Genomic DNA, 25,776 nt, shown 5'->3' on the forward strand with positions numbered 1-25,776 from the left:
TAAGTGTTTGCCGTTTTTCATGGATACAAGAAATGAGTTCAAATTATGGTCGGCTTTTCTATGTTATATGAAGGATTAAAATTTTTTAATATTATAAGGAAAAAAAAAATTATGTCGAAATTATAATAATTTATTTAAGTTAGAAAAGTTGAATTTTTTTTTGTTTTACTTTGAGCAAAAATTTAATTTTCTTTATTGTAGTTTCAGTTTTGTTATAATTTCTTTTTCTATTTGACATAATCATGTCAGAAAGTTGACATAAATCAAAAATTTCAAAATATTTTTGTTATGAACTATACTTATAATTTTGAAAAATTAAATAGTTTTTATACAAATATTTACAGTGTATATAATATAAGAGAGCAAAATAAATATAATAAATTTTATCTAATATTTTAAATAATATTATAGAGAATAAGATGCTTTTATAATTTAAGAACTTTCGAATAAGTTGGTTTTTGTTTGTATGTCTGTTTCATTATAATAATCTGTAAGGATGAGATCATTTTATATAGATATATATTTAATATATAGTTCTACTAATATATAAGGCTACTCATAAAAGTTTAATAAAATTATGAAACTATATGGAATAAGAGATGAAGTTTTTGCGTTGTCATACAACCAAAAATTTCACAAATAATTATTTTCAAATTAAAAATTTTAATGTTTATTTAATTCTTGAAAGTAATTATGATATTAATAATAGATTAATAAAAATTATTTCATTCTGTACAGAATTTAATTTCATTCAAACTTCAATACAACATGTTTGATTACATTGTAAACATTTATGGTATTAATGATCATGTATTATACAGTTTAATGTATGATTGTGTAATAATATTTTTATGTAACACTTTTAAGTGTCTGCGAAAATAAATGAATTATTAAACCAACTTTTTAAAATTTCATTTTAATTCACAAAATTTTGAATCGTTTTGAATTAAAAATTTAATTATCATATTATGTATGTCTTAACGAAAAGATAAACTTGTATATTATCTTATATAATTTCATGTGAAAAAGTATATTGTTTCATATTTAACAACATCAAGACAATATAAACTAGTTCATTTTCATTATAGATTCGAAGAAAACAATAAACGATCGGATATAAAATGAACTTGTTTATTTAAAATTTTGTACGGATATAAGCAATTAAAATCAGAGTAGAGAAGTTTAGTTTCCAGTTTCACATGATTTTTTATTCTTCTTGCTTATTGTATTACGTATGGAGTAAATATGCAAGTTTTAAAAATATGTACTATCGAATGAAATTATTTATTTTTTCGGTAATCAGCGCTTGATTGACCACAACAAAATAATAATTTTTCAAATTGTATAAAAAAAAAGTGAAAGGAAGTAAATGAAAAAATAAAAAAAAAAACAACAAAATAGACTCAAGTTTTTGTTTTTTACGATTGTAGCGATTTTGTTCATTGAACCACTAAAGATTTTCAAAAAATCTGGAATACTATAAATTTAATTTTAATTTTTTTTTCGTTGTTTTGTTATATACTCGTAGTGTATGTTCGTACGCCTATAACATGTTATGAATTTATTTTGTTTTTTGTAAAATATGTAAAGATTACGTATGCAATATTTTGTTTTTATTTCTTTTTTAATTTGCGTATTTGCATGGCTGTTCTTCGGTGCAATTAAACGACGAGAAAAGAAAGAAAAACTAAAATAAAAACTTGGAGAAAACTGGGTCAGTTTTATTGCTATGTTGATTTACTTATCATGTTTTATTTTCTTGTTCTTATTGTTTTTTTTTTTCTTTAAAAATTTATATTGCTTTTTTATATGTTGTAAACTATATTAAAGAGCTTATTAATGAAAATTCAAACTGTAAGTTTTTTTTTGGTATCAAAATTTTAGACTGTTAAAAATTGAGATTGGTTGTAAAATTTTCGTTTGTTTGGGGGGGAAAACGCTAAATCAGATTATTAATTTTAAATAAGATGTAATTTAACTGGTCTGATTGAAAATTTCAAGTTTTTTTTTCTTTTTTCTTGAATGACTGTCGAATGTCATTTATTATTACATAAAATTTATTTTGGTGGCCGAGAATGGCTATTTAAATTAAGAGAATTTCATTACAGGTATGATCAGAGGAGAAAAAAAATGATTAAAAATATTTAAACATTGTTAATCAAAAAACCTTGTAAATCCTGTTTATTTTTTTGCAAAATGAATTAAAATTCAAAATTAAATAATGATTTTGAAATTAAATCAGAGTTTCGAAATTAAATTGAAATTAATTACTTGAAACAATCTTGAAAATTCTGGGAAAATTTATTTCAAAGTAATGGGCCTTTCACGTTCAAACTCTAAAATAGTTAAAAAATTAATCTCTCTTAATATTTTTACACATTTTACGCGATATTCTTACACCGCATTGTTGAAAACTATAGCATACTAATAAGAATAAATTATATAAGGGATTTCTTATTAATAATTCCGAAATTAAATCGAATATGGTCGAAGCTTCTCACATAATAATTTCATTATTTATAATATTGAATTTCTCTCATAAAATTCCTTTCACACAAAACTAATTAAGGTGTGATGATTAAGTATTTTTGTTAATTAAAATATTAATCCTTTTATTATTATTTTTAGATTTAATACTGTTATTAACTTTTTACTTTGTAATCGTATCTGCTTTCTCTCTTTTTGAGAGCTTCTTCTCTTTTTGAGAATTAAATTCTATTGAATTTTGTTTTTGTTGAACGGCTAACGATTATTTAATCTATTGATTGACGCCATTCAATCTTTTATCTTTTCTCTTCCTTTTTATTTTGTAATAATTTCTATGATTATATCAGAAAATGATGGTATCCACTTTGACAAATAGAAATTTTCTCTTTTCATAATTTTTCTTTCTATGTTCTTCATTCATTCTTTTTACTATACGAGTACAAGTATTACCTTCTTCTTATATATAAAATAAGGGTATGGGTGAAATGTTGAACTAAAACGTACCGTAATAAATTGATATTCTTTGACTTTTTTCATAAAAAAATGAAAGAAAAAGTAAAGAATAAAAAGAAAAAAAAATGTCATATTTTCTTTAAAAGAAATTGCTTGAATCAGACAAAATATTTGTAAAGTATATAGCTAAAAAGAAAAAGAAAAAATTGCTTTAAATATAATCGAAAATCACAGATTCACAGGGAAAAATGATTTAATGTCAATGACAGCATAAAACAGTTTAGTAACATTATAATAGAAAATGTGGACACAAAGAGAGAAATGTTTTAAAAAAAAACAGTTTCTTTTACTCTAAGTCTAATCGAAAATGTTGAAATTGAATTTAAAATATCAAACATTTGTGTCAGGACAAAACTTTATAGGATTAGGCAAGAATCAGGTTAGAACTCTCACCGGCGTCTTGCCCAAATTAGAACAGCAGACTTAGGCGGCGCTTTAGTAGGATGAGCATGGAAAATAAGATCACTTGCAGATTCTGTGGGGAGAATGAGGAGACTTGACGAGTTCACTACACCTTCTTGGAGGGTCTGATGCTCTCGCTTGTATTAAAAGAGAAATACTATGGGATTTTTGCCCTCACGGTGGCAGAGTTGCGATCTTCAGGGCCTGACAGAGTACTCGAGCTCTTCAGGAGGGTAGGTTTCGAGCGGATGCTAAAGACAATGCCCTGCACTCAGAGGGAGGGCAAATTTAATTCTTATACGTGGTCGCTGTGCACTGTTACCCCGATTTTACACATCTACAAATTTAGGATAAAACGTTAACATATGAATTTGCCCTAAAAGTATGCAATTTTTATTTATAGTACAAATTTATGAATTTGTTTCATCTCAACTAAATTTGCATTTACTTATCCGAAGAATCGAAAATTTATTTCTTCGATATTTTTGAAAAAAATTTATATTGCAATTCTAAACATTTTTTTAGAAAAACAAATAAAAAATCATCATAACAAGAGTGCAGTATAAAAAAGCTCATATAAAATTTATGTTATAAATTATTTATTGCATTTATAATGTTATACAAATTTCACATACTAGTATACATATTATAACGAAAAGTACTCTTTGCCGTTCTTTTTTCTTAGAACATACACGATTATTATGCTGCTTGCTGTTTATTTGCTTTCTATACACATATAAAGTAAGTGGTTCTTGTCGCATCATATTAATTTTTTTTTTCTGTTTGCGTTCAGCTTTTTTTTTTGCTTTTTTTTTTCTCTATTTTATGTGCTATTTTATACTTTGACATTGTCGTATATAAGTTATTTTTCTCATTTTTCCTTTGGAAAATTCTTTTTTATTAAATTTTTTCAAAGTAAAAAAGCAGAAACGAAAAAATTTTACAGTGTCAGCATAAAAGCGCCCTCCACATTTTTATATATACATACTACTAATAATTTTTGATAGTATATGTGTAAGTATTTTGTAATAATATGTAAAAGGAAAAAAAAATGAAAAAAAAAAAAAATTTGATTGATTTGATTGAAATTGGTTGTTTATTTGCTATTTTTTTTTATTTGATGAATCTACACTAGCACCACCACCAGAACCATGCATTAAAATGTAAAGGCAACATAAATAAAGAGTAAAAAATAAATAAAAAAGCTATAAATTCACACTTGTTTTTTTTTGTACGTATATTTAAATTTTATATTTAATATTTTGTTATTTTTTCTTCTCCTTCTTTAACGAAATTGGAAAAAATTCTGCTGAGTAAATACCGTTCGTTACTCTTCTCTTTCAATAATATTATATAAGTATGTAATTTTCATTTTACTTAATTTGTCGTTTATCAAATTTACATGTCATAGGTATGTTTATTAAATAAAATGTTGAATAGTAACATTGTGACTAATAGAGAGAAGTCAGTCATGTTACCTTTTTCAAACATAATGTATAAATTATTAAATTTTAATCATTTTTGTATAAATTTATTTTTCTATTAAGTTGTTGAAGTTTTAATCATCGTAATTATGATATTATGGTATTTAAAATTTATATAAAAATAATGAGAATCAATTTGTTAGTTAATATGATGAATTTAATATTAAATATTAAAATTTTTTTCAATATGAAATGTTGAATTCAATATTAATTATTAAAAATTCGATGAATAAAACGCAATTTACAACGGGTGCTTTAATTTTTAAAATTGAATTTGAATTTAGAAATTGAATATCACAATCGGTTAATTCATCAAACAAATCACAATAAGAGATATCTGCTTGTATCACTTAGATATATCTACATGTACACATTTATACTTATATTAGTGAATTCATAAGAAGTAATTACGTGTTATTAGTTGTTCAATTACAGAATATAAGCCAAATTTTCTTTAAATTTTAATAATTTAATTAATATACCAAATTTTTTTTTGATAATAATAATTATTGTGTTCTTTAGTAATAATTTAATTTAATTAATATTTGTTCTTCAAGACTAGAAAATAATTAATTGCATATTATTATTCATAGCCGCAATTTATTATTAAATAATCTATGATTAGATTATAATAAAAAAATTAGGTCACAGAACGTATAGTATGTAGTTATGTAGGGTATTCGATATAAATTTATTTAATAATAAATAAAAATTTTCAAATTAATTAACAATAAGTACTCAGAACCATAAAATCGGAAAAATGTCAGTGCAGCATATGAAATCGTCAAATTATATAATTTATTTGAATAACAAGAAAAATAAAATTACACCTATGTATATCTCATACAAAACTCTCATTTAACTCATTCATTATTAAAACTATAAAAATAATTATAGTTTCTTCAATATTTTTTCATATATTTTTATCACATATTTCAATAATTTTCAACAACATTAATACAACACGTCTTGTCGCTTTAAATACATTTACTGTATAACAGACGTCAGTTTGTTAATTTATTGGTTTTAACATCATATTATGTACACGTAATAATATAGGGATGATCATAATGATGATAAAATGATAATGATTACGTTGAAATGATGAAAAATATTACAATTTTTACCAAAGCTATTATGTATAATGCGATCCCTCTTATATAACTACATATATAATTTTTTTTAATTCAAAGAAATTTATTTTAAACACATTGGTAGGAGTAAAGTGTATATATAAGAAAATCTTTGATACTGATTTATATTTGAAGAAGTTAAAAGTTATGTTAGAAAAAAATTAAAATCAATTTTCAAAGAAAATGGTAAAAATAAGAAAAAAATATATTTTATTACCTACATTTTCTTAGTTTTAACTATACTTAAATTTTAAGATTATATAGTAGCACAAGAAAAAGGAAAAGAAGAGTATTAGAATGAAAGTCATAAAAATATAGTCAGAAAAAAAAGGAAGATATGAAAAAAAAAATTAACAGAGAGAGAAAAATATTCTACAACTGGGTCAACTATCTTTAACAGCAATAATTTATCCTTGAATATATGGTACGAGTGTTATACATAAATATTATATAGTATAGTAACTAGTACAACATACTTATGCTATAATATTCAAGTATATACTTTATATTTATATACATATATCTATATTATGTTATGCATAATATATACATATATATATAATTATATATATATGAATAAATAGTGAAGTCCCTCTTAACTTAAGTGAATTTCAGATTAGATGAATTACATACAATTATATATGTCGTAAATGTGATGATTTTCAAGGAAAAAACTTGGAAAATTCATGAATTAAATAATTTGTATACATAAGAAACTGAAAATATAAAAGTAATTTTTTTTTTTTTTTTGAATAATACAAAAATATACACAAACAGTCCCTCCTGACAAGCATTTTATTCATGTATAAAGCATACAATATGTAGTTCTTTGAGCAAATATAAACTTGTTATATATAATGTACTTGTATATACTCATATAATATCTTATATTTGTAAGATGTGTGTGAATATATGGTTAAAATATTGATGGTTTGTATTAATAATTGCATTAAATGTGTTGTAATGTTATACGGTCGGAAATTTTCTCTTCATATATAGTACTTACTAAAAGTATTTCTTATTTCAATAATTTATTTTCGAATAGTATTGCTATTCTATCTTTCTGACGTGTATTCTAATAGAACAAGGAAGAAAGATTAAGATATATTATATGTTAATTTGTTTTGCGATTCACCTGTTAAAATATCTACCTTCAATATTAACGTTAATAGATTAAGATTGGTAGCCAATTTATCATTATATTGGACTAAGTATATATATTTTCATGGATTTCATATTCCAGATATGAAAAGTTTATGCAAATGTTGAGATATTTGTATAATTAATGTATAGTACATATTTGAATATTTTATATAATAAAATGAAAATCAAAAATTTCTTGAAAATATTTTTGTTAGCAAAAATTCTTAAAATCCTTATTATGCACTATTTATTATATATATACTATTTGCTATGTTATGAAAATTAAATATATTTTAATAAAATGTTGAGATTGTTATCAATGTGAATTAAATCATGGTAAATTGTTTGTATTATAAATTAATTGTTATGCTTAAAATTTAAATGTAAAATATTTTAAAGATTTCGAAAATATTTACTTTAGGGTGAATTTTAACCATCATTTAGAATTATTTAAATAAGTTTTAAATTTAAAGTTTTAAATTAGAAATAGTTAAGTTTGTTGTTAAAGTTGGTGGAACTTAACATAATTAATATTGTTCTCTACTAAATTATAAATGTTATTCTTGAAGAGTTTCAAAAATTTCTCAATTTTTCTACTTTTGTTGATATTGATTTTCATGAAAATATAGATGAAGTATCCCATATGTATAGTTTTAGTATACAATAAATTTATATAGAAAAATGTTGATATTAGATATGGCAGAATATAAGATTTAATTTAAGTTCAGAAAGCGCAATATTAGAGAAAGCCATATTTTTGTATAATTAATAAAAAAATCGTAACTGGCACAATATCGAATAAACAACAATGAACAACGTGCATTAACAACTATTAAAAATTCATTCGATAAGGTAGTTGGTAGCATTGCTCCGGTGATTTTAACTGTGTTGTCGCCTTATTAAATTTCCCTGTGGCATTACTTGTGCTTAGACAGACAGCAAAATTTTGCATCATGTCTCTAAATTCGTCACTTATATTCAGTAACACAAGTTTTGGATTTTGTCACTTTAAAAAATGCACGCTTTCTTCTATAAAATTGCAATAAAAATTTTTTTTGTTTTTCAATTTTTCACATTTACTAAAATCGACTATAGAAATAACAGTAATTATTTTTTTCTTCAAAATTATTAAAATTATTCCAATGAAGGGAAAAAATTCACATGGATTTTTAAAATTTGTAAAAAAATTTACTATTTTTATTTTTATCTGTTTTTTTTTTCAACAATATTTATTAAATTTTTTCATAACCTTAAAAAATTATTTCTTTTTTTTTTAACAAATTTAATGGCAATTAAGTTTTTGTTTTGTTACCTATTGTTTTTTGTTTTTATATATTCTTTGTTACTTGCACATTTTCGTTACATTTCAATAAATTTGAGCTCAAAAAGCAACAATTTTTTACCGACCGCAGTGCATACAGTAAGGGAGGTTATGTGATGGCACTAAATTTCACATGTGCAGTAATTGGCAGAAATAGGTTTCTCCATACTGAAGGGAAGGTATATAAACTATTTTTAAAGAGATGTCGGTATGTCTGTGTATCTGTTTCTCAAATTCGGCTGAACAAAATTTGGTGAAATATTATGTATGAATATACTTTGAAGGTGAAATGGTTTGTTCAATTTTTTAATATGCCAAGTCTGGTGAATTGGATCTTTAGTGGGGGCTAATTTTACATTTTTGATCATTAATAAGAAGATAATCAACCCATTCCATTCAAGTTTAATATTTGGTTTTGTTTGATAATTGAAGCAACTGACAAACCTTTTAAAGTATTGCTATTAGCTAAATTGGCATTTTTCTAGGCATGATAACTAAAGCTATACTAGCGTCCTTAAAATTTGAAAGAAGTATTTAAAATGCATTTTCATTATCTTCTCTAACATTTTAACTAAACTGGACAATACACATTGCGGTCGGTTATGCGCTGACCACAACAGATTTTTTTCTTATAGCAATTTAAGAAATTTTTTCTTTTTAATAAATTTAAAAAAAAAATTTTTTTATTATTTGTTAATCTTGACAGAGAGTAGCCAAAAAATTATTTCATGGTTGATAGCCGCAATAAAAAACAAAAAAAAAAACAAAAACTTGTATTTTGTATAAAAGACAAAAATCATCATTTTTATTAACAGAAAATGAAAGGAAACGAAAAATTTGAACTAAATACTTGGATATAAATTGCAATCACGTTACAATAAACCTATACACAAAATAAATATTGACCGCAGTAGTAGGTAGATAGTTGAAAGAAAATTAAAATTATAAAAAATGAAAATTATTTTTTAAGTTGCACAAAAAACCAAAAAATTAAAAAATTTTTGCCCAATTTAAATTTAATTTTCTGTTGATTTTTCATTGTGCTTATAACAATTTGTATTTTATTTTAATCGAAAATTAACTGTATAGTAAAAATTTGGAATAATTAACCAAGGTTCTGGGAATTTTAAAATAATTCTTTGATGTAATCATGAAATTTAGTTTAGATTTTGTAAGTATATGATTTTCGTGCTTGGATAGGAATGATTAATTTTACTGTTTACGAAATATTATAGAAAAAATAATATTTGAAATATGAGGTTTTTTTTGTAAGGTTTGGAATCAAAGTAGTCAATTCTAATTGCATTTTAGAGAATAATTAATCCTAAAGAATTGTAGGACAAGAAAAAAATATTTTTTTTTGAATGAATTCCATAAATTTGAGTAATATATGCGATTATTGGCCGTACTATAGCTACGTAATTCGTCGTAAAAAAGAACAAATTTGAATTGTTGGAATCGACTAAAGCACCACAGCTTTATAACTCACACAAACAGAAATAAAATAAAATAAGTTTGAAATAAAATTTTTGAACACATTTAATAATTGTGCTGTTACTTGTATATTTAGAATTAAATGAGCGAAATAAGTTTAAAACAATAATATTCTGCATTGCCATTACGTACCTACATTAAATATTACAAATAAATTAAAGATTTCCCTTTCGGAATAAAAAATTTTAAATTTATTTTTGTACTAAGTACACGATGTAAGTTTTTGTGCCAAATAAATAATGTTTGAATTTCGAATATTCTATAAAATATTAATTTATAAAATAAAATTGTATTCAGAAGCAAACATTAAATTCGAAAATAAATTTCATAATACAAAATTATATTTCATGTAACGTATTACGAAATAATTATATAAAAATATTTGATCCTAAAACGAACTATACGTACACATTACGTAGAATTACGAGAATTTAATATAAGAAAAATATCAAAAAATGTGATATGAATAAATTCTGATTGCTACGTGGTTTTCAATATAAAAAAAAAAATTTAACTGTTTTGTACAAAATAACATTATATAATTATAATATATTATACATGATTTGTTATAATTTTATGAACCACAAAAATACGAACATATTGTTCAAATTTAATGTGACATTAATATAAAAGAGTTTAACCAATATATGTGTACGAAAAATTTAGATGTTAATAGAAAAAATATTGTATAGGGATCAAAATAATTTTTATTATAAATTATTATATTGGTATACATACATTCATTTTATATAGGAACTTAGATATGTACATATTATTTCGAAATATTATCAAAGGAATTTGTCGAAATATTGTAAGTTTTTGAACACTTATGTTAATAATAACGTTACGTAAGTTAATAAATATTTCATGATTTATTTGTGCTCTCATACTCATTGATTTATATTCAATTAAATAATGAAAATGTAGCTTTGGATTGTTTTTTACAATAATTTATTGGAAGTGCTTAACGATTTGATAAAACTATAGAAATAACATTTTGAAATTTTAAAAATATTTTATTAATAATGTCCTTAATGAATGCCATTTCACAAATAAGTACAAAATGTGGCCAATTATTAATAAAATTTTTTTTTCGCACAGTTAATTCTAATACGAGTATAACGGGGGGGGGGGTTACAAATCATTGAAATTTTATTAAAAAATTGTTATAAAAAGAATGTCATAATTTTTCTATTCTCTTTACGTAAATCATTAAAAAATCATAAACTATTTATACAATTTGTATAGCATTAATAATAAATTTATATAGAGTGTTTCTAAGCATGATAATCTTGTTGCATTATACATAAAACCACTTTGTGTTTGGCAACTAAATTATAAAATTTTTTGAACCGCAATATATTACGCCATCTATATGAATTGTTTTTTTTTTATTTAACAAACCATGAAAATCTATTGAAATAAATTTTGTATTTTTTATTCTCTACTTTTCTTTATTAAATAATTATTTTTTTTTTTGTGCTTTCTTTCCAAAAAAAACAAAAAATTTTCAGTTGACGGAGAACCTCGTGAGATTCAATTGTGGGTTGCAAATGCTAAAGGTTCAAGTTATATTTCAATGGCCATACATGGACAACAAATTTTCAGGTGAGTTTAGAATTTTTTATTTTTTTTTTCTGAATTTTATGTTCAAAGCATATACATACACACTATCGGTGTATAAAATAGAAATAACAGAGGACTAAATTTTTAGAAAATATTTAAAGGAAAATATTTTACAAAAAATTTTATTTGTATGTAAGTTTACTTATGTATGTATGTATGTATGTATGAATGAATGATGGTGAGTTATACGAATTTAGAAACACGAGTATACAAATACAAGTGTAAAAAAATATGTACGTAATGAAAATATTCGACTATATTAAATTGTGAAAGGATCAAGGACTTTGTTTAACAGATTTTTAGCTGTAATATTTAAATGAAATGACCTTGATGTCCATTGTCCATATCCTGTTGTATAATGGTTTATTTTTTTTTTTGCTTTTATTTTTCCTAATACTTGTATAAATAAATAAATATGTAGATATTTTTTTTTGTAGTATGAAAATTAAAGTAAAATTTATGATAACTGTAAATGTTTTTAACATGTTTTTTTTTTCTTACATGTTGTGCTTGCTGGTGTATATAAAAATATGTAGTATATTATGTATGTATGTATTTAATATGGTTCCTTTGAAAGTGTAAACATTTTTTTGTTAAATAATTTTTGTTTTTTTTTTTTTTTCTTTCTTCTTTTTGATGTGGAAAAATGCTTTTAACTTTGGAAAAGTGGAAAAGTAACAGAGAAAAATAAATACAAAAATCTTATGTTAATTTTTTTAATTTTTCTTGTTCTTCATTTCATTTCGTTTTTTGTTTGTAAAATGTTTAATAAGATTTTATGAAATATTGGAAGAAATAGTTCTTGTTTCGAAATTGCTATACATTATCGTTGAGAATTGAAAATGTAAAAATATTGTTAATTAATAAAAATTGATGAGAAAAATTTTTGAGAAGTAATAATTATGTTTTTAAAATTTAATTAATAAAATTCGATTAATTTACAATTTAAATAAAAAATTGTGAAAATTTCATGAAACAGTTATTTAATATAAAAAATTCTGTTCAAACCAATGATTTATAAGAGTAGAATACTTATTTTCCCACTCATATACTAAAATTTGTATATTGTAACAAATATCATAAAGAATACATACTTTTCGAATAAAAAAAAAATGCATATTTCTCGGATGAAAAAATGCATACTTTTCGCATGATAATAAAAATTAAAGCAAGCATTAACATAATTATCGAACTCGACATCTAAAGAGGCGACCGTTTTGTTTTTAAAGAAATTTCGAGAAGGGAATTTCAAATTCGAAAAAATAAAATTATGAAAATTGAAATTTTGCAAAATTTGAGAAGGTTATAACATGAAAGGGTGTAATTGAGATAAAAAAATTTTTTCTAAGAAAATGAGTTACCTAAAATTTAAAAGCTAGTTACTATTTTTCCACTTTAATAGAATCAAAAAATTTTTTAAATACTTCATCAAATATAATCACTGTACAATTATTTAAAATTGCAATAAAAAATTCTAATCTCGTATGAATTGTTGAACAAATCTTGTTTTTTAGCAATTTTCCAAAAAAAAATTTTTCTTCTTTTTGAAAAGATCATCAAAACTAATTTCTAACAATGCTAATTATACTATTACAACATTGCTTTCATTGCAAATCTTTACTACTATTTAAACTTTTTAATATCATGTTAATTAACCACATATTATATAAAAAAAAAAACTAACAAAACCAAAAATAAAAAACAAAAAAGGGAAAAACTACCAGTCTCTAGCCAATAAAACTTTTAATGATTTTAAAATGATTCCAACTTTTCTTTTTTTCCAAATTAAAAGTTTTTTTTTTTTTACTGCAATTAAAATTATTTTCAACACAATTTTTAAATTTCTCACCTTAAATAAAATTAGTACTTGTGGTAAAAAAAATAAAGTTTTTGGGTTTCCTATATATAGAGAATAATATGCAGAACAGATCAATGATTTAAAATAGAACAATAGAAATAATTGTTGAAAAAATTTTTATTGAATTTCAAATTTATTTTTTTCCCCAATTTTTAAGTAAAAATTATGGGTAAAGTTTTTATTAAAGTTAATGTGTGCATTCCGAAAGGTAGATACAAGAATAATCCAAATTAAATAAAAAAATTGATTTATAATGGGAATAGTAAAAATTTTGGAAATTAAATTTAAAAAAATAATAAAGGTGAAAAATGAGATTTTCAAACATTGAAAATTTGGTATTAAATTTGATATGATGAGATTTTGTAGCGTGTTTGTTATCGAATGCATCTTGGAACTAATTGTACGAAAATCGAACAAAATGGTTTTTAAAAAGGCTTATTTTAGAATTACACGTCCGTTGTTTTGAGTCAGTGTCCGCCATTAGAATTAATTTATAACAAAGTGCTCTTACACACTTTTAAAAAATGAAATTTTTTTAAAATTCTTTACACTAAAACTCTTGTTCCTGTACTAATTTGTCTTTCTTTTAACCATTAAAAAAAGTACACCTGAAAAGAATTTACAAGATCCTTTAAAAAATGGCAAAAAAAAAATTAAAAATAATATTTAAGCAGCTGCACTTAAACAATTATTCCTTTTTTTTTTTATCTAGAACAACATTAAAAAAAAAAAATAATTTTCGCTTTTATGGCATTTTTTTTTTGTTTCTCTTAAAATCACTTTTGGATGAGAGCGTAATTACGACGAATTTTTGTTTTTTACCTAACAAAATTAATACACACATATATATATAGAGAGAGGGTAGAGAAAAACATCAAAAACAAGACATTAAAAAAATTTTCTTTTTTTTTTGTTTCGGTTTTCAAAAACACGAAAAACTTTCTGTCCAAAAGCGTTTATTGAGTAAAAAATGCTGTCATTGTTTTATAAGGATTTTTCCTTTAAACATAGTGGATTTTTAATGTTATGTTTGTGAAAAATATAAGTAATGGGTAAGTAAATAAACAGTGGAAAAGAGTGGAAAAAAGCAACAAAAAAAAAATAAACAAGATGAAAATGTGAAAAAAATATGATGATGGGTTATTGCAAAAATATGTCAGAAAAACAAAAAAGTTATTCACTTTGTTTAGTTTATTCTCTCAAGGACTCTCTGAGTATAAAGAATAACAAAAACAAGCAAAATAAACAACCGGAATAAAATATCAAGTGTAGGTAGAAATAAAGAAACCAAAAACAGTAAGAGAAAAAAAAAGGTCAAGCAGGGAATTGTGAATTGAGAATTTAAAAATGATATTTTTATTTTCTGTTTTTGGGTATGTCAAAATATTTTGTTATTATTTTGTGTTGGCCTTACCTAATGTATATATTTACAATAAAAAAAAATCTCTGTATAATGGAATTGCAATGATTTCAGCTTCTTAAATTTAATTAATGTTTAGATGTAATAAGAAAAACAATATTCGATTATTTATTATTATAAATTTAATTTTGTTGTAATTTAATTTTATTATTATATTAATAAACTGCTGGTATGAGAATTACAGAAAAAATTTTCAATTTTCTTTTATAAAAATTTAAATAACCATATTGTTTATAATCTCACTGGACAGCATTTAAAACCAGTAAATAAATCCTGAGATTGGAAATGCAATAATAGTATGTATAATGCAGAATTCAGATTATAAATGCAAGTTGCTGAATTGTGTCCTGACACGGTATTATTACAATTCCGATATAAAGGGAAATATAAATTTCCTTATTGTCTTAAGGATAATTACAATTTCATATAACAAACTGCAATTATCCTCAAAATTTTCTGAGTAAATTAGACAAGTATCTACACATAATATTTAGAAAAATATTCAGAAAATATTCATAAAATATTCATTTTTGAAAATTTTAACAGAAGCCTGATTTTCCGCTGCATAAATAATGTTTATGTTGCATAAACATTGCAGTTTATGATAAACTGCAATGTTTATGCAACAGAGTTTTTTTTTTTTAAATACATAACACAAATTCTCGATGTAACATGGAAAAATTTTATTCAAATAATTGTAAATTAAGTACATTATAGGCTTAAGATATCAAAAATTAATTTGAAAATACAAAGTAGAAGTATTTACAATGTTATTTTTCTTCACGTATTTTCCATTTTAAGCAAACTAGAAAAAAAAGAATTGAAAATATATGCTTGTCAAAGATTTAAAGATTGTCTGTCCAGTTGTGTGCCTATTTCTCTCTACGAAGTGTTCAATTCTTTAAGAAATATTTTTAAAAATATATTAAAATTTTAAGAAAATTTATGTACGCAAACAAATTTCTAAGAAGCACCTTAATCTTTTGAACGTAATTTAAGCTGCTTTTGGAGGCATTGAAAAGGAAATTTTTTAAAAATTTCCGGAAATTTTTAAAACTATCATGAGTTTTCAAATTCTACAAAATGCTTTAAGATAAAACCTTTCTTTCCTATAATAAAATGGGAAAATAAAATATTATCAGTTTTTTTTTCTTCGGAACCCAGGAAAATTAAAAGAATTTTTTTTATTATAATTTTTGTTTTTTTTGATACACATAAAGATTTTGTTTCATTAATAAAAATTTTTTGTCATTCCTGAAATTATTACGCATATTGCTTATTTCGTTGAAATTGTTAGGGTTACAAATTTTCCGCGCAAGCAATTTAAACAAAACGAATTTGATTTTTTAAACAGAAAGAGTAGTTTTAATTGAATTATTTGGTTTGCTAATTTCTATAATCTTGTTAATAGAAATTGAATAATAGAAATGTGCTAGTTTGCAAACTACATTATTTTAACCCGATTTCATTCCAATCCCTATTTATACTCATATCATAATCTGAGCTATGTGAATAGAATAAACGCATATATAAATGAGAATAAATATTAGTTCCACGTACTCGTTTATTTATGCCAATAGTATGGGTTTTATGAGTATATAAATGAAATAAAAAATAAGAACAAAATCGATGTTATTTTTAGCATAAATTGCAATTAAAAATCATCTAAAAGAATCATCCCCATTTTATTATACAAAAAAAATCTATTGCAGAACACAAATACATGCATAAATCGATATAAAATGCATTAACCTGTAGGGATTTTTAATTCTATATATATAAGATTAAATGTTGATATTTTTAATGCATTATTTTATCCATTGACCGTATAAAACCTTTAAAATTTTATTTTAATATTATTTTTGTATGAGAAATGCTATATATACAGTTCACATATTATTGTTGATTCAATTCAAAAATATTATTCAACTATGATATAGTTGAATAATAGAAAATGTATAATGATAAATAAACCCTATATCGTATAAACAAAGACGCATAAACGCAAATGTGAGGAAGAGAAAAAAAGTAGAAAGTTGTTCTGGTCATCATAGGGTGATAATATTTTAAACAAATGAATTCGATTTTTTTATTTATAATAAATAATTAATGCTTATTAAAAATGTCAGAAAATATTTTAAAAAGGTCTGGGTCAAAAATTTGTTGTGTTTTTGTAAATTTTCTGTAACATTGTCAGCTCATTTTTATGAAATAAACTTAAACGTTTATTAATACGGCCCATTCTTTCCATAAGAAATCTAAGGAGAATTCATATAATGTCTCTTTCTATATTAGAAACCAAAAATTTTTATATAATTCTGCAATTTATGTCAATAGCCAATAAAAATAGCTGCAGAATATGAAAAACTAAAAAGTAAGTTTGAAAATGTATAAAAATAGATTTCTTCGCATTTACACATTATAATTTTAGTGGAAACATAAAAGTTTAAGAGAATCATTTGTTTTTTTTTTTAATTATTATGCGAGAGAAAACTCATCTTTATATAAGTATAGAGAGTATTTTCAAGAGTGTATGACAACCTTGCTTTGTAAACTCATTATTGTCTCAAGTCTCTTTTTTAAATCGAGGAATAAATTAATAATAACCTTTAAACTATAATGTATATATAATGTCCTCAGAGTATAAACTGTTATAAAATATACTTTTATATAAAAATTTGTATATTAAATAATGTAGTAGGTTTTTGTTTTTGTAATGCTTTTTCTACCTCACTTATTTTTATTTTGTATATAAAAACATTAAAACCATTCCAATTTATATTTATATTTAAACAATATATGTATATGTATATATATACATGTACATAAATAACTTACACATTATATTAATTTATTTTATTTCTATTTATATTTTACATATACATATAAATAAATTTTTATATATGTATAGATTAAATTATCCTCTTAAAATGAGAAAATGGCATCATGTTTGTTCATCATGGAATGGAAAAACTGGTGAATGGCAGCTTTGGGTAAAAGCAGAACGTGTTGGACGTGGGTTCCACAATAGGGTAAGTGTTTAACATTATTTTTTTTCATTTTATTTTATTTTAGTTTTGTTTTTTGGTTTTTATTATATAAAGTACATGAATATTTAAAAGTGTTGTATGATATTGTGTGTGTATTTTATGATTAAGTATTTGCGTATGTATATATATGTATATGATATTGAAACGTGGTGTTATTTAATTGTTGTTCTACAAAATAATCAAGGAACAAATACAAATTTTTGTTTTTTTTTGTTAATTTAAAATGCCATTCTGGTAAAAATAATTTTTTAGGAATGAAAATTTTAAATTTAAGCAGATTTTGTTTCTTTATTGTAAAACGAACTTGTATATTAATTAATTATTTTCATATTGTGATTTCATGAATTTCTATAAATTCTGCTTTAATAAATTCTATAAATATTGCTATTAAAGATATTAAAATTCTTGAAAATTTAATTTGAATGAATGAAAACTTTTATGATATTCCAAAAGTACCTATTTTAGCAAAACACTCTCGCAAATTTCTTATAAGAACATCTTGGGTTTTCCAAATTTTTTTAATTTTTATTAGAAAGTAGAACAAATTTCTTCCTCTTTTCATGTTATTTCAATAGAAATAGAATATAATTCAATAGAAACTATAGAAATTAAACCGTGCAGATTCGAAATTTTCAACAATTTTTTCTAAAAATGATAAAAATTCATTTCTACCAATAACAATTAAATATCAAAAAATTTTTATAATTGAATAGGAATATTCATAAAAAATAATTTTCAATTTTCAATTTATTTTATTATAAATGTTATATAAAATTAAAATTAATTTTGTTATAAGTTATATTATAATTTTGAATAGAAAATCAATTATGGTTATAAACTAGAAATGAATGAGAATAAGTTGTGACATAATATGCGGTTTTTAATGTCACGAACCAATGAATTTGATTGGACCAATTCATTTATTTATGTATAATATTGTGTAAGTAAATTTTTGGAAAATTCAATACATTATTAAATTTAGTACTATTAAAATTGCATGTTGTTTCAATTTTCAATTGCAAAAATTGCTTGTTGTATTTCAATTTTCGGTATACAAATGCCATTATATTTGTCATTTTCAGAAATATTCATTTAATTTTTGTGTGTGTTTTAAAACAAATTTTACAATTATTGTAATTTTTAATTATAGCCTTCATTCATTATTTTTTGAATTAAAACTTCTGAATAATAAATTGTATAACAATAATTAAGAACAAATTTATTATTTTAAACCGCAAAATTAGTTTTAGTCATTTAGTGAATTAAATTTAATTAGCGACTGTGATACAAAAAATGGAGACAAAATTGATTTTAGCGTCAAAATTTTTGCAATTATGCTGCTGAATTTCTAGTTTTTGGTTTTCTGAATGGTTCAAAGGAAGAAGATCCATTCTAAAGACATTTTCTTTTGAAATATCATTTTTTGATTTCCCATATTATAGTCTATATATTAAAAATTGTAAGATTATGAAAATGTCAAAAATGAAAGATTATGTCAAAAATTTAAGACAATTTTCAATTGGATTTTATGGAAAATTTATGGAAAAAATGCCTCACTTTCAAAGTTTTAATATACGGGAAATTTCATATAAAAATTCTGCATAAATTTCAGAAAAAATGTTAAATATATTTTCCAGAAGTTGTAAATGAAATGAAATTCCAAATGAAAATTGTTTTAGACTTTCCATTAGCCAAAAATTCTTTGGTATGTCAACAATCAGAGTTTAAAATGCAAAATTAGTCAATTTGGTGTGATAACTTTGTTTCTTGTTTCATATTTAATGTGCACTTAATGGAATGTCATATTTCTTTCCCAGCTTTATTATTAATTTGTTGTTATCCATTATTAATTACTGGTTTACATAGATAATATATAATTAATTTATGGAATATTTCTTGAATTTATTGACCGCATAAATTAAAAGCTTTTTTTTTTGTATTTTTGAAAAATTAAATTTCCCATTTGTTTGAAAACAAAAGACAAAAACACTATAAATTTAAAATAATATGAAACATGAAAAAAAGACAAAATGATAAAAACTGAAAAAAATTATTTTTGAGTGGCGACTTCCTACCGCACTCTGTTCCACATTTTATTCAATCGAATATAATTTATTAAGTTGTCTATTTTGGCTTGTTTTTATATGAGTGCACTAAAAAAATACAAACCATACAAATTTACGAATAAAATGAAGACAACAAAAAAAAAGTAATTTAAAAATTTTTTTGCATCCACTTTACACTTTTTATTTTTGTATGCATGTATTTATTCTTTTTGATAATCACTGAAAAATCAATTTAATCAATTTTGTTTTTTCGTCTTTTTTTGGTTCATTTTTTTTGCATTAAATACAATTTAATTTACTCTTATAAATAATTCAATTTACACGTTATGTTGCACTTTTGAACACACCTTTTCAAAGCTCGACATAAATTCCAAAAATTTTTTGTGTAAAAATTGTAAAAGAATGAATTTAGTTAGTAAAAATTTTGTAATATCTTAATTGCAATGCCATAATAGAAGAGCTAAAAAGAAAACAAAACCAAAAAAACTAAAAGATGAATTGCTTTGAGTTAACGCGAATTTTCAATTTCCTGTCTTCTTAAACTTATTTTTTATTTAGTTAGTCATAACAAAATAAAGTTATTTACAGTGTACTGTGAATTAAAGAAAATTGGTAAAGAACAAAAAAGTGCAATATTTTTAATTTCCTTCCACATTTTTTGTATATATTGCAATTTTGTATATTAAAATTCTGAAAATGCAAAAAATTAACAGGAAGTTTAAACAAGATTTTCTAGTTGCTTTAAAATACTAAATATTTGTTGTAATATTTGTTATATGCAATAATATAGTGGAATAATTTAGTAAAAAATGTGAAACATTTTTAGAAATATTGCATAAATTTAGGGGCTTTATAGAATATATTATGAGCATTTAATAAAATTAAAAGCGCCGAAATCTAATCATAATTAAATTTCAAAAAATTGTGAATAAATTGTAAAATCTGTTATACTAGCTAATAAAAAATGTTTTTTTTTTTCATTTAATCAACTATCATGTGAACTAGTTCTCATTGCACAATTCTCATTCATTTTTGAATGGTGAATAAAACATTAGTGTAACTGTTAACAAAAAATTAATTTAAAACCTTTCTAACTATTAAATGGTAGAAAAATATTATTTCTAAAATGTTAATAACAAGACTCAAACAACTTTTAATATTGTGTCTGTGCAGTTATATTGTACACAATTACCCTTTTATTTACTGTCCATATTGTATCATATAAAAAAATATTATTCACTATCATACAATATGGACAATTTGACATACATAAACACAATTTAAATGTAATTAAATCAATCGAGTTTTACAGTAGAAATACTTAAATAATAACAGTATATTCAAATAATTATGCATAATTATATGTATATTCATATATATACAAATTCATTTATTATATTCTGAGACATTTATCTACTACGGTACACTAACCAATATTTCATTTAACAATGCTTTGTACATGTAAGTAACAAGAAAAGAAAAAAAAAAACAAAAATTTATATAGTAAATCAACTATTAAAATGCTGTCTGCTATTTTTTGCGAGTATATCGCTTTATTATTGCAACATAGAAAAATCACAAACAAAAAAAAAATGTGTAGAAAAAGAAAAGTAAAAGAAAAGAAAATAAAAGTGAATTATCAACTTTTCGCTTGAATTACGTAACAGCAATTTGAAATGATCGATTCGATTACTTTATAACATTGGTTTCTGGTTATATGCTATACTCATTCCTATACACTTACTAACTCGATTTTCTTCTCGATTTCTGTATTTTCTTCTGTATCAATTTATTTAATTTTGATATTTGTATGTAGTAACATACTGACTGTATAAAAGTTGTTTAACATAAATTAAATTGCAATGGGGCAAAAAAAAAAAAAATACAAAATAGAAACAGTAATAGAAAAGAAGAGGTGAGAAAAGAAAAACAGGAAGAATTTATGGAAAAATTAATGGAGGACGAAAAGAGAGGGAAGCATTAAGAGAAAAAAGTATATAATCAATTGTAAGATTGAAAAATAAATAGTAAATAAACGAACTAAGATGGAAAGTGATAGGTACAAGGAGAACCAAAAAGAGAGAGAGAGAGAGATTAATATTTTATTTTTATTATTTTATTGTGTTTTTTTTTGATTACTCATATTATCTGTACATATTGAAAATGTAGATCAACGGGTTTTTATGATTTTCTTCTCTATTTAATTTTTTCTACAAATAGTGCCATGCCACTAATGATATTAAAATAATATTATAAAAACTATATAACAATATATAAGATAATAAATAAAATAAAAATGACATATGTCCAAAATATTCTTATATTGTACACAATTATATTATATTAACACTCATATAAGTAAGTATACACTCAAAGAAATTTTACTCAATTTCAATCATAATTTACATGATGCTTATGCCACACTACTCTATAATGCGCTGATGTGATAGGAAAATTACCAATTTTTTTAGTTATTTACAAAATTTCTAATAAAATTTATTCTATTTCTAATAAAATTCTATTAATATTTTTAAATTCTTTTTTGGAATATATATTAAAAATAGAATAATATAAAAAATTTCACTTGAATCTTATTCAATGTCACAAGATCAAATTATCTATTATATTATTAAATTAATTGTAGCGCGTAGTAAAGTAATCATTCAATTTTACTCATAAATAATTTTGAGTGTATCTCTTGAGTGTATTATATTTATATATATTTATTACTGATATAATTTTTTAAAATTACATAGAGGTAGTGTAAAAAAGAAGCTATACTCTAATTATTTGTAGTCCAATTCATGAATGTATGTAAGTAAATCTGAAAAACTAGATATATAACAGAGAGTATAACATAAAAAAAAATTAAAAAAAAAAAAATAATTAACCATTTAACTTTGTAATTTTCTTTTTGTTATATTTTCCTTTTTAATCGTATACTTTATAAAATTCCCATATATAAAATGCCGGTTCAATGCAAGTTTAATTTTTTTCTTTTTATGTTTAAATGACTATGGAATTTTTGTTTTTGTAAATGGTTTTTAAAATAATTTAACGAATTGAAAATGTAAGACAGAAATAAGAAATAACGTGCGCCCTACTAAAGTAACCAATTATATATTTAGGTTAATTATCAATTTGTATAATTAAATAGATTTTTTATTGTATGTAAATTTTCGTATATTTAGATATGTATAAAACATAATAAGTAATCCTCCGATCATTTAAAACCGGTTCAAAATATGAATTGGAAAATAAAGATTATGTGAATCGGAACAATATTGGATTGTGTATTAATGAAAATTATTTTAAAATTACTGAAATAACCTATATAAATAATGATTTTCTAAAAATATAACAGTTAATTATTGATTATAGAATATATAAATATTAATTATAATAATTATTTAAGTTGAATTCTAAATTTTTATAAGATGAATGGTAAAATGTAAAAATGTGGTTGCATATTTAAAAATTTGGGTGCATTTCTAACTACATAATCGACAAATAATTACCAGAGGTCGAGACGAGTACAGTGCGAGCATATTACGATATTAATGTATAATAAACTGAACTGCCCTTCCTTCTCCTATGCTTACATTTTGATTCTATTAAAATTTATGTATAATATAAATAAATGTAAATAATCACGTTTTACTGAAAAATAGTGAAAATAAATACACTATGCACAATATAAAAGTGAATGCACTGTGATTAAGGGTTAAAGATAAATTCAAATTTTCAATTGACTTTTCTAAACCATATAGAAATTTTAATTAATTTTTGTTTTAAAATTTAAATAACATTTCTTCAAAATTGTAAGTAATGTTTTTTCTTAAACTGTAGTTGGCAATGATAATTTATGGTTTCAATAACATAATTTATGCGATATTAAAAGTAGAAATTTTCTTCCGTAGAAATTTCTCCATATATGAATTTACCTATTCTTTTTACAACATGTATGATTTGTATGCGTACTTACATAAATTACGTATAGCCAGTACATATATTTAATATTACATAAAAAATTTTCTAATTCCAATTCAATTCATAGACATCTCCATAGATTTTATTACATACATACGTAATGGCAAAAAATAGTATATTTAATAATATGCAAATTATTATCTTGCAATCATTCTTTTGGAAATTTTTTGTTTTTTTCATATACGATATTGCTCTGTCGTCGCTCTTTATCTCTCTCTCTCTCTATCTATATATACCTTGGTACTTGTAATAAATTTTCTAATTAAAATGCAATTAAAATTTTTAATATAAGTGGATATAGTATAGTACATATTATAGGTATGATACCTTATATGTCAAGGATGTTATTCAAAGTTTTCATATTTTTCGTTCTCCAATTTTTCTATGTATATGAGTGGTTTGTTGTACATATGGTTAGTATATTAAGTATGGGTATATAATAGTTTCCCAAATTCAGCAAAAATTGAAAAAAGGAAAAAAAAATATTGTAAGAAAAATCATATATAAAAATAAGACCCTTATTATTGCTTACCCTATAGAATTCTAATGGAATCAAATTCGATGAAAATAATGCCCAAGAATTGTATAAAAGAAGAAAAATTTTTATGTTTTTTGGGTATAGATTTTTTGAATTTTCTTTTGTTTTTAGGTATCCTAAATGAAAATGGAATTAATTTTATGGTTTGTTTATTTCTATTGAATTTTTATTATTTTTTATTTTAATATTCTTTAGTTTGTATAATGAAAATCGATATATGAACGATAATTACATTTTCATTCTTACATAACCATTATTGTTCTTGTTCTTATTGTAATTCACATCATCAAATATACTGAGTACAATATTTTTGTTTTTATAAATTTTAGGTATACATTGAAAATTGTACATTACATATACATAGATTCTAACATTAATTACATTTTTCCTATTTAAATAGATTTTTAATTTGCAAATGAATGCTACGTCTTTTTACATAAAACATGTAATGTGTATGTATATATAATATAACAATATATATTGCGTACAAGGCACTATGGAAGCTTTAGAAGAACAAGAAAATAAGGAACTAATTACAAAAAATGAAAAAACTAATTTTTGACCGAGTAATCATTTTCATATTAAAGACGAATATATTAGGGTATGCATGTGTGTACTGTTATTCTACACATAATTTATTCCATTTTATTATTTTTATTATATGGAAATTTTCTATTTAATTTTTTTTCATTTTCCGGGTATTCTTCATTTTCATTTTCTGTCATATACACTAGAATTTTTACATTTTATTTGCAAGTATATTATTTGAAATTGTTCACCTTGTATTTGGGAATCATTAAAGGTCATGCTATATGTATAACATGCATATACCAATTTATAAAGGGTATAATGAAAATATATGGGTATGTATTGAGTATATCAAGTAGAAAATTTTTCAAAATATCCTGTAATTGACACTATAGGAAAATATAAATCAGTTGATCTTAAAATAATATTTGAAGAGAAGAAGCAATAGAATGAAATAAAACAAAAATTGTGAAATTGGAAAGTTGAAGTTGAATTTTTGAAGTAATGTAATTGAAATAAAAATAAAATAAATTAATGCAAAATCATTATGGCTATAGGAATTTTTTCTATTATTTTAATTACTGCTTTAATATTTAAAGTTTACTAATTCTATTTGCTTTAAAGAAAGAGTTCTAACCTTAAATATAATGAGGTGAATATGAAATTGAATTGTAAATCCGAGATGTTTTTTTTCCAAACTGGAGTAAAATTTAGAATAAATAA

At 22.6% G+C, this 25,776-nt stretch overlaps 2 protein-coding genes across 21 annotated transcripts in view; one reads left to right on the forward strand and one right to left on the reverse strand.

Annotated features, from left to right (window-relative positions):
• The window catches only part of LOC129618456 (uncharacterized), a 260,920-nt gene that overhangs the window by 94,671 nt on the left and 140,473 nt on the right, over positions 1–25,776 (reverse strand). The window lies entirely within an intron of this gene.
• The window catches only part of LOC129618459 (uncharacterized), a 52,757-nt gene that overhangs the window by 15,787 nt on the left and 11,194 nt on the right, over positions 1–25,776 (forward strand). Inside the window, exons 4-5 of the mRNA XM_055533232.1 lie at positions 11,492–11,585; positions 17,793–17,913. Coding sequence (XP_055389207.1) covers positions 11,492–11,585; positions 17,793–17,913 — 215 coding nt within the window. The remainder of the gene's footprint in view (positions 1–11,491; positions 11,586–17,792; positions 17,914–25,776) is intronic.

Source organism: Condylostylus longicornis, unplaced genomic scaffold (genome assembly GCF_029603195.1).
Source record: "Condylostylus longicornis isolate FDR11 unplaced genomic scaffold, ASM2960319v2 ptg000006l, whole genome shotgun sequence".
Classification (NCBI taxonomy): Eukaryota; Metazoa; Arthropoda; class Insecta; order Diptera; family Dolichopodidae; genus Condylostylus; species Condylostylus longicornis.